This window comes from Nelusetta ayraudi, unplaced genomic scaffold (assembly GCF_046127955.1).
Source record: "Nelusetta ayraudi isolate G7.1 ecotype Tasmania unplaced genomic scaffold, CSIRO-AGI_Nayr_v1 ptg000170l, whole genome shotgun sequence".
In the NCBI taxonomy this organism is placed as follows: domain Eukaryota; kingdom Metazoa; phylum Chordata; class Actinopteri; order Tetraodontiformes; family Monacanthidae; genus Nelusetta; species Nelusetta ayraudi.
The window spans coordinates 156,538-175,462 of NW_027466220.1; the positions used below are offsets into that span (position 1 = coordinate 156,538).

The 18,925-nt window shown below is 46.3% G+C and overlaps 1 protein-coding gene across 4 annotated transcripts in view; it reads right to left on the reverse strand.

Moving 5' to 3' along the window:
• grid2 (glutamate receptor, ionotropic, delta 2) overlaps positions 1 to 18,925 on the reverse strand; it is a 393,648-nt gene that overhangs the window by 12,633 nt on the left and 362,090 nt on the right. For all 4 annotated transcript variants that reach the window (XM_076014679.1, XM_076014682.1, XM_076014681.1 and 1 more), the window contains 2 exons: positions 17,152 to 17,318; positions 696 to 936 (listed from right to left, as the gene is read on the reverse strand). In XM_076014679.1, coding sequence (XP_075870794.1) covers positions 696 to 936; positions 17,152 to 17,318 — 408 coding nt within the window. The remainder of the gene's footprint in view (positions 1 to 695; positions 937 to 17,151; positions 17,319 to 18,925) is intronic.

Sequence of the window (18,925 nt, forward strand, 5' to 3'; positions counted from 1 at the left end):
GTCCCTCTCTGTTTTGTGACTCTTTTCTTATGTCAGATAGGTGGTCGATTAGCCTCGTTGAAATGGTGCTAGCCTCGAGCGAATTGGCGGCCATGGTAGATAAAAGACTGCAGATCAATGGGAAATAGCTGTAAAAAGTTCGATGAGCTGAGACTGGAGTCAACTTAGAATTTGCCCCAACGTTGGAGTGAATGAAACGCGTCTATTTATTCATTGATGTATCCACGTTTTTTATTTGTGTGTTGTAGGTCTTTATATTTCAGATTAGCGCTCGTTAAAACAGCAAGCATCACGCTGTCCGACGCTTCTGTCAACGAGAACAAGCAGCATGAGTTGTGTACACTTTCTTTACCATCTGATTCCCATTGTTGGCAGAGAAAAAAATAAGACTTGGAAAATTAATTAAAATTAATCAGTGCCAGATCAAATTACTCCAAATAAAGCTCCCTCGGAATTATCTTGGAAAGGATTGACAGAGAAATGGAAAAGATGGGATGCTTCGAAACTGACTGATTCAGGGCTACATGATGTTTCTCCTTTCTGGTACTTTAGTTAGATTTTTTTTTTTTTGTTATCTTTTTTGCTGTAGCCACATATAAACACCTCCTTCCTTATATATTCATTTGGAGCCCTCTATCACACCAGGGGGCCGCAGACCCTCCGGACCACGTTGTCTCGGCCAGCCATCTCCTTACCTCCTTGGAAGGAACTCTAGAGCCCTTCCTCCGAGACCACCAGCTCTCCACCATGGCGATGAGGCAGGAGAGCACCACGCCAGCTGCCAGGACGCAGAAAACGCCGGCAAAGCTGTGGATGTCCAGGGCGTTGCTGCGCTGCCGCGTCTGCACTGAGCTGTACAGGTCACAGGGGCTGTCTCTGGGCCACCACTTCAGCTTCAGTATGTCCATGTCCCCGTTCTGCTGGAGCTCCAAGATTCTGAGGATGCGAAGGGAAACAAGAACAGCAGACCATGAGCAAAGATTTGTGACACTTAAAACAACATGTCTGATCCACAAAATGCGACAACACTGCAGGCTTTGGCTGCAGCTGCTAGGACACCACTTGGCCATTTGGGGGCAGTGTTGGCCAGAAAGAGGCTCTCCCGGATCCCTGACAACCATATTGGGCTGTCAAACTCATTATGGGCAACATTAATATGTTTTGCAGCACAGCACGAGTCCTGACACAATGCTATTATGCCTAGCTTTAGTCGCAGGATTGATGGCTTCGCAGAGGATACAGCCCAGAGGTTGATGGTGTCCCTCTGCAAGCCTTCAGTGTCTTATTTAACTGGGTTGTTCTTATTGGTATGAAGGAGAGCAGCAGCCTCAGACAGGCAGGCGTACCAATATGCTGAATATATAAGAGGGAGAATAAAGTCCCAGTGATTGTCACATCCTGAAGGATGCGAAATTCGTCCTCTGCATCTGACCCATCATCCCCTGAGGGAGCAGTGGGCAGCTGCAGTGCTGCGCCCAGGAATCATTGGGTGATCTAACCCCCCAATTCCAACCCCGGATACTGAGTGCCAAGCAGGGAGGCAATGGGAACCATTTTTACAGTCTTTGGTATGACTCGGCCGGGGATCAAACACACCACCTACCAGTCTCAGGGCGGACACTCTGACCACTGAGCTGGTTCTGATGCTAATAGGTGACTGAGCCGTTAAGACACCCAATAAAACCAATGACAGGTTTCAAAAAAAGAGAAGCAGACACAAACTTGATCGCGTGCATGCAACACATGCGAAGACAGATGTTTGCGGCAATTAAGTGCAGAACTTTCGGGGGGGGGGGGCTCTGCCTTTTCAGAGACGTGTATGACGGCGCCCATCTCTCATCTGCGCTTCCTCCAAGCGTCGAATACACGGAACAGGCCGGAATCAATCAAGAAATGCAAATGAAGCCCGCAGATAGTTTACATAATTAATTTCATCCACAATAGCCAGGAAAAATATGGCTCATTTCAATATAAATTAGCAAAACAGACTCGGCGAGACGCCCTGTAGCCACCTCACTCTCGTTTGGGGGACAATCTGTTGTCAGTTGCCGATCCGGTGGGAGGCCAGAGGAACTGGAAGAACTGAGAACATGGAACAAAGGATGGGGGAGTTCAGGAGTGGCGGTGGGGGGTTCTGGGAGAAAGGTGGGGAAGAGGAGAGGAAGTAGGGAAGCCAAATGAAAGGAAAGAAAGTAGGAGGATAGTAATAATGGTAATGAACCCAAGAGGAGAAAAGGAGGAGAAGTGAAGAAGTAAAGGAGACGGAAGTCAAAGCTGCCAGCTTCATTTGCAGGGTATTTTGGAAGGGGGACCTTTGATCAACAAGACAATAATCAAGATGGATGAGAGCGGCTGAGAACATGTTAAATCAAGCTGATGTGGAATCATATTCATCATTCATAGAGCGCTGGCAGCGCCAGCCGGCGCCCTCGCTTTCTGGCTACATCAGCAGAGTACAGTGCGCGCAGAAACACTGACACTGTACTGTTGCGTCACGCTCTCATCAGCGCTAAGTGAGCTGATGAGTGTGTGCTTTGAACGGTGGCAGCGCTCACCAAGGTGCAGCTGCAGGTGAAGGAGTGTTTGCGCGGGGAAAGACAAGAGCTCGGTGATTGGGGGAGGGGACGAGCCCTTCGCTCCGTACTGACCTTTTTTTTTTTATCTGTCGCATAACAGATGTGTCACGTGCACGCACTGGCAAACACACACGCACGCGCGCGCCCACGGAGGAACAGAAGACGACGGATCACACACGGGGGCCGATGGAATGGAAAAAGATACAAGCTGGGCAATGTTTTGTCAAAATGTTTTATGCTTTTCTCGCTTGGTATTCAGCCTCCGTCTGAAGACTCCTTGTCTTAGTTGATGTCTTTTCACGCTTTTCGAAAACAAAACAAACCCAAGAAACAAACAAAAACAAAAAACCCGGGCGTGCTTTATGTTTGAAGTCGCCATCTGTTGGCTTTTCTCTGTCTTTATGCGAGACAAATGTCGAGTCGCGCAAAGTTTTTTCCCTTCCACCCCTGCAAATGGCATTTTCCCGCTTCATCTACTTGGGATACCGGCGAATACTTGTAGCGAATCTTGATTTCTCACAAAATATGTTACCTTTAACCTTTAAGAAAAAACAAACAAAGAGAAGGAAAGAACATTTAAAAACATCCACCTGGTCATTTGAAATGGGCAGATTATCTGGCAGCCGGCACAAGTTCTGCTTTCTTTTTGATTTTTCATCATCAAAGCGTTAATAAAAGGCATTTTTCTTTTCTTAGAATTGACATCGTGACCTGAGCAAGGATCAAAAACCAAAAAAAAAAAACTACTCCCTCAGTGTAATATGAGGATGTGACTGGACTGCAGAGGACGCGAAGCTGGCAGAGAGCAAAAGAGATTTGGGATTCAGGACGGACTGCTTCCTCCCCTCTATCACGACCCTGTCGGCCCGAGCTGCTCATCATCTATCATTCTGCACTAATTGGCCTATCTAGAGTTTTGCGCAAGCAGCTTCCAGAATCAGCCCTCGGACCAAATACTGACACTGACGCGCACTTGGGACAGCGCGAGCGAGTCGTAGCCACCTTTCCTATTGATAGCAAAGGTTAAGTTGCTGTCGTCCCAAAATACACCGGCTGGAGTCTTGACAACATGCATGACAACAAAGGAGAGAGAGCCACGACTGCACATTCTTGCTGCAGTGTTGGCACGCCAGGCCCTGTTGGAGCTTCAAAAGAAGGCGAAAACCAAAACGTGAAGAGAAAAAAAGCATTTCACTAAAATATCAAGCGGATAAAAGGCAGCCTGTTAAAAATGTGTTTTAAAAATAAGGACAAACAACCAAACAATCGAGCCACATTTGTCCTTGAAGTGGCTCGATGTGAGTTAATGGGGCTAATTTAAAGCGTCTTGATGTCACAGGACGCTGCTGCTTGGCCCGCGGAAGAATGAGAGGTGAAGAAAACCAGCTGAGGTATGGAAACAGGATTTCTGGAATGCCTGTCAACAATGGCTGTCACATTTCCTCCCCGGACCAGGCCGATGGAAGACTTGGTCTCCTCATCCCTCCAGGCTGTCAATGCCATGTTTCCCAGGCTTGTTAAGGAAACATCCAGGAAGACGCACACAGCACAGGGTCAGGTGAGATGACTGCTAAGAGTTAAATCTGCAAACCAGTTTCCTTGAAAAGATTTTACACATCAGCTCTGAATGGAAACATCCTTAAAAAAACTCCCCAAGCGAAAGCACAACGGAATAAGAGATATTTCCATAAATCTACTAGGGATAATTTCTCATTTGTTTGCATTAAAAGGTTTTGTGGAAACTCATGAATACAGAATACAAGTAAAACCTTTAAATGACAGCAAACAAGAACTTTACATAAATGGGAATTTGGGTTTGCAGACAAATCCTGTTGACTTCCTTAACTCTCAAGAAACAACACATAGATAAATATTGATAGCGTCTTTTCTGTTTTGTTGTACCTGGTGCTACTGTTCATGGCCGACAGGCAGGATAAAAGGTCTGACAAGTCCTCGGGTTGAGTCAAAGACTCAAGCTCTCTTCACGCAGGCAGAATATACATGTTCAACTCGGGGCAGCGGGGGAGGGAAAAAACAATGACTGGAGTGACACAATGAGTGGTGGGATGAGACAAACCAGGCGTTGTCGCTTCCATCACTTGGAGGAGAAGTCCAAGAAAAGCACAACTACTTCCTGCAGCGTCATTTCCGCCTGATTAGCGATCTGAGCGTGTAAACTTATTGAAAAAGAGAGTCTGGCTTTAATCTGAGACTTTAATCTCAACGTGAGGCCAGCACAGCGCTTGATGAGTCACCGTCAGTGATGGGAAGATGACTTTGCAGATCTAATTGGTGACAATCACAAGTTACTCAATTGAAAATGTAGTAGTTGTAACTAAAATTGTAATTATGAATAATTCTACAAGCAACTTTAATTTAGTTACAGATTTTTTCCCTGGAATGTAACTATTCACAATGATCTTTATTTTGGAATTAAATGACATAACATTACATGCAACATTTTCTTGATGCTTTTCTCTGCTGAAGTCCTCTTCCTTTTGCACACAGCCTTCTGAGGTTACCAGGAAACCGTCGCATTAATCACCCCCCCCCCCGCCCCCCTCAAAACACACAACAAAACTGCATGTGCGATGCGCCATCACACTCTCACTGAGGGGGATGTGTGTGTCGTCTTGTCCCTGCTCTGTACACGGCAGCAACGTCTCATCAAACGGCGCCAAAAAGTGTTGCTCCCGACGTGCGAGAGTGTGTGTGAAAAGCCTTCCGTGTTACCCTTCTGCCTTGCCCGCATTACCTTAAGACAGGAGAAAGGCGCGGTGCGAGGGGTCCGTTAGCCTGCCTCTAGAACAGCGGGTGTGCGGGGAAATGCACCGGCGCCGAGTGTGTTTAATGACTTATCACCTTGCTTTAGAATCGTTGACTTAGACCGCCGAGATCCATAATGACTTTAACACTCCCACCGGCTGTTAAAGCAAATGAGCAAGGGTTGCCCGAGCGGTGCGGGCAGGGCCGCTGTTTGTGTGTGTTTTCCCTGTGTGTGTCTGTCTGTGTGTGGGCGCGCACCGTGTCTCTTCCTCCCTCCGCGGCAGTGGCAGCTACTGCATGGAAGCAGGAGTTGCCATGGCAACCCTATTGCAGCAGCCTTGATGCCGAGATGATCGCACGTTATTAGTTGACTCAAGCTGGATGGGGGGGGCGGGCGAGGTGGGGGAGGGGGAGCGAGGGGGGGGGGGGGGGTGGAGAGAGATGAAAAAAACAAACCCTGCGACGCGACAGCCTTGATGAAGGACACGGATCGAATGACAGGTAGGAAGTGAGAGAACATGGTGGAGGTCCAGGTGGGCAGTGACCCAACAGGGTCAGCAGGGGGAGCCCAGGAACTTATTGGCTGTCACAAATGGATGTTATGCTATAAGAACTGGACACCAGACTGACAATTTGGTGGCATGGCCATTATTTTCCAGTGGCCACAGGAGGTACTGCAGGAAAAAAAATCCAATCTGGCCCAAAAAGGATTTCCCCCCCCCCCATAGACTGCCATACAAAAATAAACACTTGCAGTATGTCTGTGACCTGAAATGTATTTAGTTTTTCATTATGGATCTTTCTATTGTAGATTTTTGAGTCATGGACTTTCAAAAAATAAAAATGTAAACATACAGTATATATAAAGTACATTTTACTCTATAAAGTAAATTTTCTTCTTCATCGCTTGGAGACACGGCACCCTCTGGTGGAAGCACGGTCTCACCTGAAACCTTTTCAATTCTAGCAGCTTAACTGGACGGTTATGAATTGGTTTTCATGGCACAATCGTCAACCCCAAATGAAAATCGTGAATGAATCCAAGCAGGCTCCATGGAGACGGTCTACAATTCTCCTGGTGACTGTGACCGCTCAGTTACTGTTGCTTTTTTACACATTGTAAAGATTTTTCTTCCGACTGTAAAGTTTTAAAGCATTTGAACCTGCTCTCGTGCCGCCCAGGTTGAGTTCTATGCTGCCCTCTTAGCCACGTCACTCTTCAAAATGACGTTTCAATCTCAACGGGTTTCCACTTCGTTAAATGCCGGACAAAATAAACCACTATTTCCTTTTTCACACAGACCAACACCACTGTTAATTCCGCAGCGTCTTCTACTCACACGGCATCTACGCAGTCAAAGTTTCACCTTCTTCCTTCCCAAGTTTGAGAACTTTGTCAAAGTTGCAACCAGTTAATAAGCAGGATGTGTCGTCACGCTGAAACACAGATCGTTGCTGTGAGAGTTCTTCAGGCCTGGCAACAAAACAACAGGTCGTTACAGCAACTGCAAGTACAACAGCAATGTGTTGTTGTGTTCTCTGGCTTTTCTTCCCCGCAATATTCTGCTCCCGACACCTCTGAAGCACACACATTATTTTACAGTTTGGAAAAGTGAAAAGTGGAAGTTGTGCGGAGGTGAAGGCAGAGCGTGGAGATGAGCGGGGGGGGAGGGAAGAGAGGCAGCGAGAGGAAACGGGACAGAAGAGTGAAATGTTCAGGGAGCAGAGAAAAACAGCAAGAGATGGGGTGACAATCCCAGACAGGAAGCTGATGAGGTTTTTTTTTGGGGGGGTATTATTGTGACAGGTAATCTTGAAGAGACATGACATCTTATTCTGGTGGGAGGGCTGGCTGGCGATGCAAAAACTTACTGACGGACGGGAAATTCAATACTGGAACAAAATAAGACAGAAATCATTTTATGGAGGTAAGTGGGGCGAAAAAAAGCCTTTAAGTTCTCTGATCTGAGGAGCCAAATGCTGAGATGGATCGGGGGAGCCGGCGTGGAGCGTAGCTAGAGGAGTGTGAGTGTGTGTGTGTGTGTGTGTGCGGTGTGGGGGGTCAAGCTGAACGGACCAATATTTTCAGATAATAAAAATAATATATCTGTTGGTGAAAATTCCTCTTTCACTTCTTTCTTTTTCCCCACCTTTCATAAAAACATGCACGCTAAAACAGACTGGGAATGAGACCTTTATGATGTCACAAAGGGCACTGACCGCTCCACCCACCCTGCACAATACGCTGTGCGTATAGTTCCAGCCTCTGGGACGACCTCCTTCCAAACACGCCGGAGGTCCAACAAATCAGCACCTTCGCCGGGAAGCTCCAAGCGGTTGGTTCCTGCGGCAGGCTGTCAACAGAGGGCTAAGTGCAGTATGTGCACTTTTCTGGAAAACTCTGACGTTCTGCATAGTAGCGAAGCGGAAAAGGACAAACGGCCAGAGCTGGGATGACGTCAAAGCCGTCAAGAGGACGCCTCTGCTTGTCGGCTGCGTGCAGGTGGAAACTTGGAAAACAAGTTTGCTGCATGAAGGGAAATGAGAAACGCACGGCGTAAAAGTTCTTTCACTGCGCTTACATCAGGGTTGCACGCAGGGAGGCGCTGCAAAAAGAAAAAAAGGAACGCCATCACGTCTCGGAAAATTTATTTTGTTTGGAGGAAAATACACAGGGCCCATGCCGAGTGTGTGCGTGTGTGTGTGTGTGTGTGTGTGTGACTGCAGACATTTCTATCTATCTCTCCAGGTAGGCGGCAGTGCCGCAGTGACAGAGGGGCGGTGTTGGAGCGGGGAACAGCAGCCGCAGCAGCAGCAGCAGCAGCAGCAGCAGCAGCGGCGGGCTCTGCTGCGGCTCTGAGCTGAAGCACCGCGTGAACAAACAGCCAAGCCAAAGTGTTCTTAAGTGCTTGATAACCAGCAGCTAATGGCTGATTTCTGACCTGATTACCGAGACGAGGGCGATTGCGGCGCCTCGTTATGCCGCCGTTACATCACGGCGAGTTCTGTGCGATGTGACCTGCCTTTCAAAAGAAGCCGTTGGAAAGAAAGAAAGAAAGAAAGAAAGAAAGGAAGAAAGAAAGGAAGGAAGGAAGGAAGGAAGGGGCCGGATCGCGGACTCACACCACTTGAACTGAGCAGTGGGACACGTCGGTGTCGCCCCAGCGAGGGCGAGCGTGGCCACTCTTGACTGTTCTTGTCCGTCCATCCATCCGTCCATCCATCCATCCATCCATCCGTCCATCCATCCGTCCATCCATCCATCCATCCATCCGTCCATCCATCCGTCCATCCATCCGTCCATCCATCCTCAATACCCGCCTTGTCCTGCCCTCATGGTTGCAGGGGTCTGCTGGAGCCTCTCCCAGGGTGCATCAGTTCAGTACATCAGCCAGTTAATCGCAGGGCCACAGAGAGACAAACAACCATTCGCACACACACACACACACACACACACACACACACACACACACACACACACACACACACACCTACGGCCATTTCAGAGTCTCCAACTCACCTCACGTGCATGTGTTTTGACTGTGGGAGGAAGCCGGAGACCCTGGAGAGAACCCACACTGACACAACATGCAAACTCCACACAGAGAGGCCCCAGGCCAAGAATTGCAACGGGTCAGAAATCAGCCATTAGCTTTTGGTATTAAGTACTTAGGAAGACTTTGGGGGTTGGCTGCTTGTTCACGCAGTGCTCAAACCCACGACCTTCTTGTTGTGAGGCGACAGCATTAAGCGCTGCACCACCGTGTCGCTGTTCTTGTCCAATAATAAGACAAAAAAAAGGTAAAGGCAATAGAAATAAAAATAAAATAAAAATGCTTGAAGGAAAAATGTAAAAACAATAATAAAACAATGAGGTGGCGTCAGAGCACCAACAAGCCCGACGACTACAGCACTCGCAGGAACATTCCAGCGGCTGACGGTGCATATTTGATTTAGCCTCTTTTTTTTTATTTTGATACCAAATAAATAAATAAGCAAAGTGTTTGCTGTTATCGGCCTCGTCGAGGAGGGGGTGTTTCCAGCGCTTCGTTGTCGTGGCGGCGCAGTTAAAACTCGCGGGTCCCTAATCTCACACTTCCAGCACTCTACAAGCTGGTTGGATATTCATGAAATGTTTGTTGAGTTTCCCAAGGCAGGAAGTAGAGCAGCTAGCTTCCGCGCACACTTCTGACAGATTTAACACACTTTTAAACTTTCTGGTTTTTTTTTCACTTTTTAAAAGTGGAGTTTAAGGTTTCTTTCTCTTTTTTTTTTTTTTTAGCTTCTAACCTGTAAAACTCAAGTATGCGAGGTTTCCAGACACGTCAGATGATTGAAATCAGGTCAGAAAGCAGCACAGCGTGGCGCAGCGTCGCAATACCCTCAAGAGTGTGTTTGCTCTTGTTGTTCTCCTTCAGGGGAAACATTTAACACACGTCTGAGTCTCTGCTCTTCTTTCACTTTGACTTTGTTGAAGTAAAAGTGTCTGATTGCGTGGTCGCTTGATTACTCATTCTCAACGCCTTTCGAGCACGATGTAAAACAGTGGCGGGGAGTTTTCAGAGCAGAAGTTTCCGACGTGCAAAGACTCACACAGAGCAGTCCCTTTGAACCAAATTGCTAACACCGTACAACAAGTGTGTGACCTTCTCACTTGAATAGGCAAGCTTTCGTTTTCCCCAGATGAATTCCTGATCCGCACTGTCGCGCCCCTCAGTCTGTTCTGTTCTGTTCCTCAAGTCAGCAATGATTTAATTACTCGTCCAAATAACCCGCAAAGAGTTTGTTCTGCTGCTCCTTGATTGAGTCAGAACCTCCTGTGAAGTAGCTGTTGTCTGGCGTTAACAATCAGTGACCAATAAAGACCATTGTCTGGCAGCAGCCAATCACAAGGGAGGGGAGAGAGCACCCACATGTTGTTTGTGCGCTTAAAAACGTGGCCCCGCTGTTGGGTTGATGGAGGAAAAATGGTGGGATGCAAATAAATCAACAGAGATTGCATCATGCCAAGTAACCAACATAAAGGCAGATCATATTTTAGAGGGAGATTATTTTAGAGTACCTCAGCTTTGGGGTCACTGTTTAGTACTTTTTCACAACAGAGAAAAATGTAGTAAATAAATACATTAAAAAAAAATCAGTACATTCTTACTTTTACTGAAGAAAAGGATCAGTACTAATATATAATAAGTCAGTACTTTTTTCCAAAGTAGAGAATGTCAATACCTTTGCCACCTCTGCGAACCAGAATTAGAAACCTGATGTGTGTGAGTGTGTGAGTGTGTGCGTGGAATCACAACTGTGGCAGAGCCACAACAAAGACCTGTTGAAACTGCCCTTACGGCGGTGATTAGCCGCGGCTTCGACGAGACTTAATTGTCTGGAGCGCGGACGGCTCAAGTCAACGATAAACTTCTGCCGTTGTTCTGATGTTTTTCCACCTTCTCTCCAATCATGCACATTTCCACTGGCAAACAGGGCCGCGTGAGGGTGACAGTTGGTCGCACGTGGAAGGGGGAGGTCACGTGGCCCTGAGTCTTCTTGGTCCCTCAAGTAAGGTTTGCGCTCCTAAATACAGCAATTAGCGCTCTCCTGGGGTTCAATGTCACACACTTTGTCAACAAAGTTTTCAATTAGGCCTCATTAGGCCGCGTTGGTGTGTGGGTGAACAGATTATCCAGATGGATCGCGATAAAAAAGTGCAAAGAAAGTCAACAGCCATTAACTGTCATTAGCACATCGATGGGAGAAGAGGGGCGGCGGTAGAGTGAGATGGAGAAAGGGAGAGAGAGACAGGAGGAGAGACAGGGAGAGTGACCGGGGGAGAAAGAGAGAGAGACGTCACCGTCATTAATTATGATTAATAAAGATTTAATGGACGTGGTGAGAGTGTGTAGGCACAGATTGGTGGAACAATGGCTGCTTTTTAGTGAGGCAGTCAAGACAAAGGAGGAGAGGGAGGAAAGATTGACACTTGATGTGAAATCAATTTTTTTTTTTTTGTCCTCTGAGGGAAAAAAAAAACCAAATCACGTCACTGGTGCAGGAACGCCAACACGGGCTTGTACACACAAAAACACAGAGGGGCAACCTCTAGGCCCGGCCCGTCTCTGGAACTGAATGCGTCCAAGATGGAGGCTCTCTGCTGAACTTCAGTTGAGCTAATGTTCCAATCCAGGCTTACTACCACTTATTGCTCTGTGCTAAGTGATGTCCCTGGCACTTCACCGCTAGTTTGTTGCTGCACGTGCACCAAAACAAACCGGCACCATGCAGGATCTCAGCAGCCTCAGCCCAGTGTTGCAAGGAGTAAACGTCCACTGAGCAAACAAAAATACAACGACAATATCGCCGTGTAGGGGGCAATGTTAAGAGGAGCGTAAGCGCTATTGCTAGCACTGAGTGGTATTTGTGTGCGGCTATTTAAACTGACACAATGCTGGGTGTTCTATTGTAGATGTTATAGAGCAACATTAGCTTCCCTCTGATGAGCTGAGAATCCTCATACAGCGCTTTTCAAAGCGGTCTTTTTAAATAAACACGCGTGTACAGCGACGCCACGGAGGCTGAGATTGATCTGGCCTCGATTTAAATGCACGGTTATTGTATAAAACAGGAGATGGGAGCGTGAGGGGAAAGGAGACGGGAAACAACGGAAAAGTCAATATGTCCCTTGATGCGTGGAGCGTCTGAAACCAGAACAGCAAGGGAAAGGCACGAGTCAGCTTCCTCGCTGCGGACCGGAAAACTAAGAATAACTTTTTTCAGCAAAAATCTATTTTTCTCCCACAGTTGCAGGGCGTCTAAAAAGAAATGCTCCCCTTGATAATAAAGTATAACCGGCTGGCATGTAAGCAAGCCGAGGTGGCTCCAGGCAGCTGCTGTTCGGCTGGTAAAAATAAGAATTCACTGCAGGAACGTTCTCACAGAATGGGATATCAGGCTTCACGCTACCGCGCAGTGTTATCAGGTTGCAAATGTGAAATATTACCTCAGAGGCATGTTTTGGCTCAGTGGAGCCAGCAGGGATTTGGACTGCAGATCAAACAAAATTAAGCATCACCTTGCGCGCATGCACGCACACACACACACACGCACACACACACACACACACACGCACACGCACACGCACAAAATGACTTCAATATTGAATAATAACATGCTGTTTGTTTAATATATTCACCAATTTATGTGCAGTTGCAAAGACATAATAAAAATTAACAACAACAATACAACAACACACACACACACACACACACACACACACACACACACACGTTCTTTGTTTCTCTTGACTCACAAAGTTCTCTAACTTAATCGTGACGCTTTTTACATGACATTGGGTCATCGTTTCGGCTAAACACGAGGACAGCTACGACTTTACAGCTTTCTCGATACCGCCGTAGATATGAATTACTATTTTTTTTTACCGTCTTTGAACTGAGAGATTTAAACAGGGAGATGGAGCTATAAAAACATTTTATACAGCCTGTGTAACACAGTTCTGTATCTTTATCCTGCAACTCCAAACAAAACAATCGTCCGTCTGAGTCAGCTCTAAATCTCTGCTCTACAATTTTAAATATTTGGCAACTCAAAAGTCAGCTCATAAAGACTTCTTTATGTTCTTTATTTTTCTTTTTAAAACACAGTTTTATAGTTGTTTGGGCTGCTGAAATAAATATCAGCAGGTTTTATGGGGTTCTGCTCACAGAGCAAAAGCATCCACAGCACTTTGAAATGCTTCAAGTTTAATCGGGGGAACATCAGTTAGCGTTGTTGTTGCTGCTGGACTTGATTCAATGGTCTGGATGGTGCTTTTATAAGTGGTTGGAAGAGCTTGAGCTGGAGACGCCACAATTTAACTTACGTTTTACTTCCCTTCACTTCTCCATCCAAGAACACTGGACTCGTTAAGCTCAATGTAAAATGGGATTTGGGCTTTGTTGTCACGTCAGTGTAGAAGGTTGCCACTTTGACTAACAGTCACTGAAGTTACTGCGATAACATTTATATTTCTAGTTAGAAACCTCTCGATTACGAAATAGCCGGGCGGATTAAGATGCTTGCTCGCTCACCTCCTCCTCATTAATCATGTAATGTCGCTGCTCTCTATACAGCCTTTCCTGCCATATCTTCTTCTGTATTAATATTCTATAGATAAAGGCATGAAAGCCCCCAAAAAAACAACTTACAGAGGCCACATGAGTCAAACAACAGAGGCGACAACGTGTGAGCTGAGCCTAGCTTAGCTCTTAGCCATTGCTAATCAAATAACCATCATCAAATTCATGGTCAACCAATCCCACTCAGAGGTTTACACAACTGGCATTGAATGAAGAGAATAGAAAATCTTGTGAGAACAACAAATTCCCACATGTTTGTCAGTTGAAACATTGACATCACATTCTACGGTGCAGTGGTTTCAGCTCACTGGCAGCAACAGTTTAAACCCTCCACCATGGTGATGCATTCCACACTGACTTGTGGCTCTTTTACACATGGACTTCATCAGACCAACTGCACATCACGATCTTCGAAGCTGCGACGCGTCTTCATCTGTGCTAAAATTCTGTCAGCATCTTACTGAAAGTGAAATGTCCATGAAAACTGCGCCTTGTAAATTTAGGACAACAAGCAAAAAAAAATAAATAAATCTATTTTCCCATCGCAGTTTATATAACAAAAAAAGGGCTCAGTTGCAGGATCAAAATCCCAGTCCTGCAGCTTTACCTTCTTAGACTGCAACGCCCCCGAGATGTCCATCTGCCGCGGATTATATACTCTAGTTTAAATGTTCACATTACTGCCGGCGGAGGCGCGCAGACAAAAATAATGTGCCTGCGAGGGGGAAAAAAAAAGGGCTTATTTTTTTTTCCAGTCTTACCCCTTTAGCGCTTCAAAACAACATGTCAGTGGCTGTCAGCTTAAATTAGCAGAGCGGCCATTCTGCACCGCTGTTTTCTGACTCGGGTAAATCTGCAGGCTGTCGCCGTCGATCACACACACACACACACACACACACACACACACACACACACACACACACACACACACGTGTCATTTGCTCATCTGTGCTACCAAACAATCTCAAGCTTGCAGCCACAGAAAGGATCACAGAAAGGCAGATGGGCCAGTGGCCTTTGGAGAAGACAGTGACTGGATATGATGAAGCTGCCGTACCTGGACTCTCTCTCTCTCTCTCTCTCTCTCTCTCTCGCTCTCTCTCTTGCTCTCTCACTCCCTGTCCAAAACGGAGATACTGAACAGGCAGACACAACAACTGAAAATGGCCCGTCTTCTCCGTCTGGGGGAAACGTTCTCATTTCTAGTATCTGCCGAGGCAGTAATGAGCGAGCGCAGGGCTTTAATAACGGCACAAGGCGAGTCGGTGGCTTGAAGGATTTTCCCACAGACTATTGTTTCACCAAATTACACATCGGAATATGGAAACAAACTTGTCCAGGGTGTAACACCGCCTTCACCTATGGCAATATCTCCCAATTACAGTGTCCACGATGGCACCAATGCAACTGATCCTGCTCCTGTAGCACTTTCTTGTTGGAAAGGCCATGCAGAATAAGGTTGATAATGACCGACTCAAAGCCAATAGGATCCTGATTTGCGTGCTAATTAATAGCTGGCTAATGTTGAATAAGTCTTCCCTGATCTAAAGCATTGCTCAGGTTGGCGGCCCTTAAAGTGGATGTGTGGATTTTTGATCTGCCGGTAGTCGATGTTAAAAAAATGAAAGAAAGAAAAAGGAGCCAGCAGAATGAGAACAAACACAAGTCAGCCGGAAAAACATCCACCGTGACGAGAGTTGTCATGACTAAAGCTGAGCCAAGCGGTTCTCTCCACTGTGTCAGGGCATGAAATGCAAATACAATTCTTCGTAATAAAACTCCTCTTTGTGCTTCATTAATCAGTTCAGCGCGGATGCGGTGCATAAAACAGAGAGAATCTAAAAAAGGAAAAAAGAAAACACAGAAAAACAAAAGAATTACACCTGCGTGTGATGGTTTGATTCTCCTGCAATTCCTCAGTGTGTTAGGAAGGCAGAGTTGGGAAACCAGGGAGGGTAACACTGGCCCCGTCCAATCAGAGGAGGCGGGCTGGAAGCATGAACTGTCAGTTAACACCCAGTTTGCTTTAATAACAGCAATCAGGGCCAAAGATTTGGAGGCAGATTTGACCCTAAGAACAGACTCGCAGACTCCGCCGTGAAGTTTGTTCAAGGAAAAAAAGAGAGAGGGTGAAACAAAGAGAGGCGTCGCTCCACATCTTACCACACTGGCAGGCGCAAAAACACCCCAACTGACAGACTACTTAACATAATATAAATAATGACGGCTTAATGAAGGCATTAGGCTCCTTTGTTTTCCCCTCCTCGCGCCTGTTCACAAATACAGCCGACGTGATTCTCCGCGGGCCGAGAGTTGTCCCCACGTCGCCCCCCGGAGGCGCACTTCACCTCAGACGGCTGAATACGGGATGGAGTGATGCGGTTTATATTGCGGCAAGCCATTAAACATTGACGCAAACAAACAAAAAGCAGGGACGCTCGGCACTGGAGGCTGCAGAGAGGCAGGTGACCTGCGTGTGGTTGCCGCACCTCCAAACCGAGACTTTGGGAGGAAAGAAAATGTGTTTATTGGGTGACGGGGTGAATGCGCCCAGAGTCTCTTCTTGATCTGCAAGTTGCCTTTGAACAGTCCAAACCACATAGTGTTCCTGCTCCGGAAACTAGACAAACAGCTGGGACCGGGTACGCTGTTTGCTGTTGACTTATTTGTGAGGCGGCGTTGTCGTCCTAGTTTAGCCTCAAATAGAAGCGGCGGCGCTTTTGTGCTGAGGTTAAGCAGCCTGGCTGTTGGATGGCTGGCTGGCTGGCTGGCTGGCTGGCTGGCTGGCTACCGCGCAGCCTGTGAAGGCACCGCGAGGAAAAACATGCACCTTCGCTTCGGAGGGTTTGTTTTCAGAGGAGGCGAGCAAAGAACTGTGGGATTCTGTTAATTGAAACCCAGTGCGTGGACCTCCTAATATGACAGAAATATAGAGGAAATACACAACCGTGATAACTCCGTTAGAACCAGTGTTTTAAATAACGGTCTTGAATGCTCTGTGAACATTATGAGCGCATGACAATCAGTCAAGTTGTGCTGAAGTATGGGAACATTTTATTGCTTCAAGAAAACAATTTCAAATGTCCAATTAAAAGTGAGAGAATTCCAAGTGTGCAAAAAACCCACAAAGCTTTATTTTAGAAGTGTTGACATTTTTTTTTTTTAAATCAATTTTAAGGCATTCATTCTCTGTCATGATGGGCACTTGATATTCATTCTATAAAATCACATTGAAGGAGGAGCCATTCCATGTGCGCTCACTGATTTTTGTACTCTAGTAATGCTCTTAGAGCCTTCCAGAAGACGATGTCATGAAGCTGGTTATAACGGAGTTCAATGCAGAAATGAGACAGTAGCTTTTGAACGGTAGTGTATATCCATTCATTCACCCATGCATCCATTTTCTATCACCGCATCTCCCCCACAACCATCCACACTTATGCTCCACACCTCCACACAGTCTAGAGTTGCTGACTAGCCTAACACGCGTGTCTTTGGACCGTTGGAGGAAGTTACACCATGGCGCCGCCCCCTCAGGGACATCTCCCCATGGAAAACCCTCAAAAACAACACTGACGTACGCAAAGTTGGGAGTGAAAGAAAAAAGTCCTTCCCATCAGATTTGTGCTCCCTTGAGTAAAATAAAAAGCCTGTGTTGTCATCGTTTTGTTTGCGTGACTCACCTTTGGGAGAAAATGTCCCGGTAGGGGCTCCCGTGCTGCATGGCGATGCCGTAGCCGCGGTCCGGTGCGTTGCTGCTCACGGTGTAGAAGGAGCAGTCCTCGTCGTTGTTGGCGATGTACTCCAGCACTGCTGCGTCCCAGACGAAACCGAAATGGCCGTACTTCACCTGGAGAACGGGAGGGCAAAATATGAGTTCCTACGACGTGACGAGGACGACTTCCTCCGCCACCAACATTCTGCTGAACTACTGAGGATTCTCTTTCATTCACAATGAAACCTAGGTTTAGCTCCATTCAACCGCAAACGTTCACTGGCTTGATGAAGGCCCGCACTGTTGAAAGGGCACCAGACCTCTCCTTTTCACCGCTTTCCTGTTGTGCCTTGGTCAAAACCCTTCGGCACCCTCTCTCTTTAATTAGCTGACCTCGGCAATCAGCGTAACATCTTTAAAGTTTCAGAAGGTCATGTTTTTATGATAGCATAAAGCCCGGATGATTGAGATGCATCACTGGCAAGCACGATTAAGCCTGGACACCACGGCAGTGGTCTACGGGTACGGTTAGCATAGCCGCCACAGTGGTGGTTTACAAAAACAAGCTCATAAGGCACAGTAAAATGGCATTTTCAACTTCACACTGCAATTGCTGTGAGGTGAGCAGCTTTTACTGCACCAGTTGGAAATGTTTTTGTACCCTTGTCCTTGGTCAGTGCCCGCCTGGGGTTTGCAGAAAGCACTCGAGAGCAGAACCAAAGGATATCGACGGGGACTGGTGGGATCTCGATAAACACAAAGTTGTCATCGTTTTGAAATAAATCTTAAGATCTTTAACTACGATAATGAAAAGAAGAGAAAAAGCCACTTAGCCATGGTATTCACTGACTGATAACTTCCAAAGAATTCACTCTAGTCGGTGCACATACACACAAATAAAAATAATTAAGCTTTTAAAAAAATGCCATAGCCCTCTGTCTTTGTGTGTGTGAATGTGAGTGTGTGCGACAGAATCACCTTTGTGCAATTACTAATTTCTGAGCACAAATAATAACCTCTGATTGGGTAATTTCACAGTCTGTTGTCTAGCAAACTAGGTGTGTGCATGTCCCTGTGTGTGTGTGTGTGTGTGTGTAATAATTCACCGCAGGGAATTAGAATGTTAGAATGGTTCATTCTGCTCTTTACAACCTCAAAATGAGGGTAAAGAATACCTCATTACTTTGAAGAACAGTTTTTATTGCTTTTCAATCAATGCCTTTAAATTGGGAGGATCATGGGCTAAATTGAAAGGAAATGAGCACCAATGGAAATATCTACACTAAGACTATAAAGAATTAAAAAATCAAATCAAATCATTTCATTTTGATGATGACTTTGTTCGTCATGTATCTAAGTTAAGAGTTACTGAAAATACAACAGAAGCTGAGCTCCTCTCAGCAGTGTGGAGAGTTGCAGTGTTTGAGAACAAAGCTGTGTATCCCATGCTGTGCATGCAGTCAGTCAACCTCAACCTGCATAGAAAGTCAGTAGGATGTTCAATCTTTCATATTGTACGTCTCAATATAGATCCACTGGCTGCTTTATCTGGGACACCTTGTTCCTACAGTTGGACTCTCTTCTGCCCTCAGAGCACTGTTCCTTTGTGGAATGGATCCAAACCAATATTGGAAAGTCTCCTCAGTGGGGTTTTTTTTTTTGTCCATACTGACATGATGGCAACATACACATAACGCAGCGCCCCTCCCCCCTACAAAGTCGCAGCAAAACAATCTTAGTCC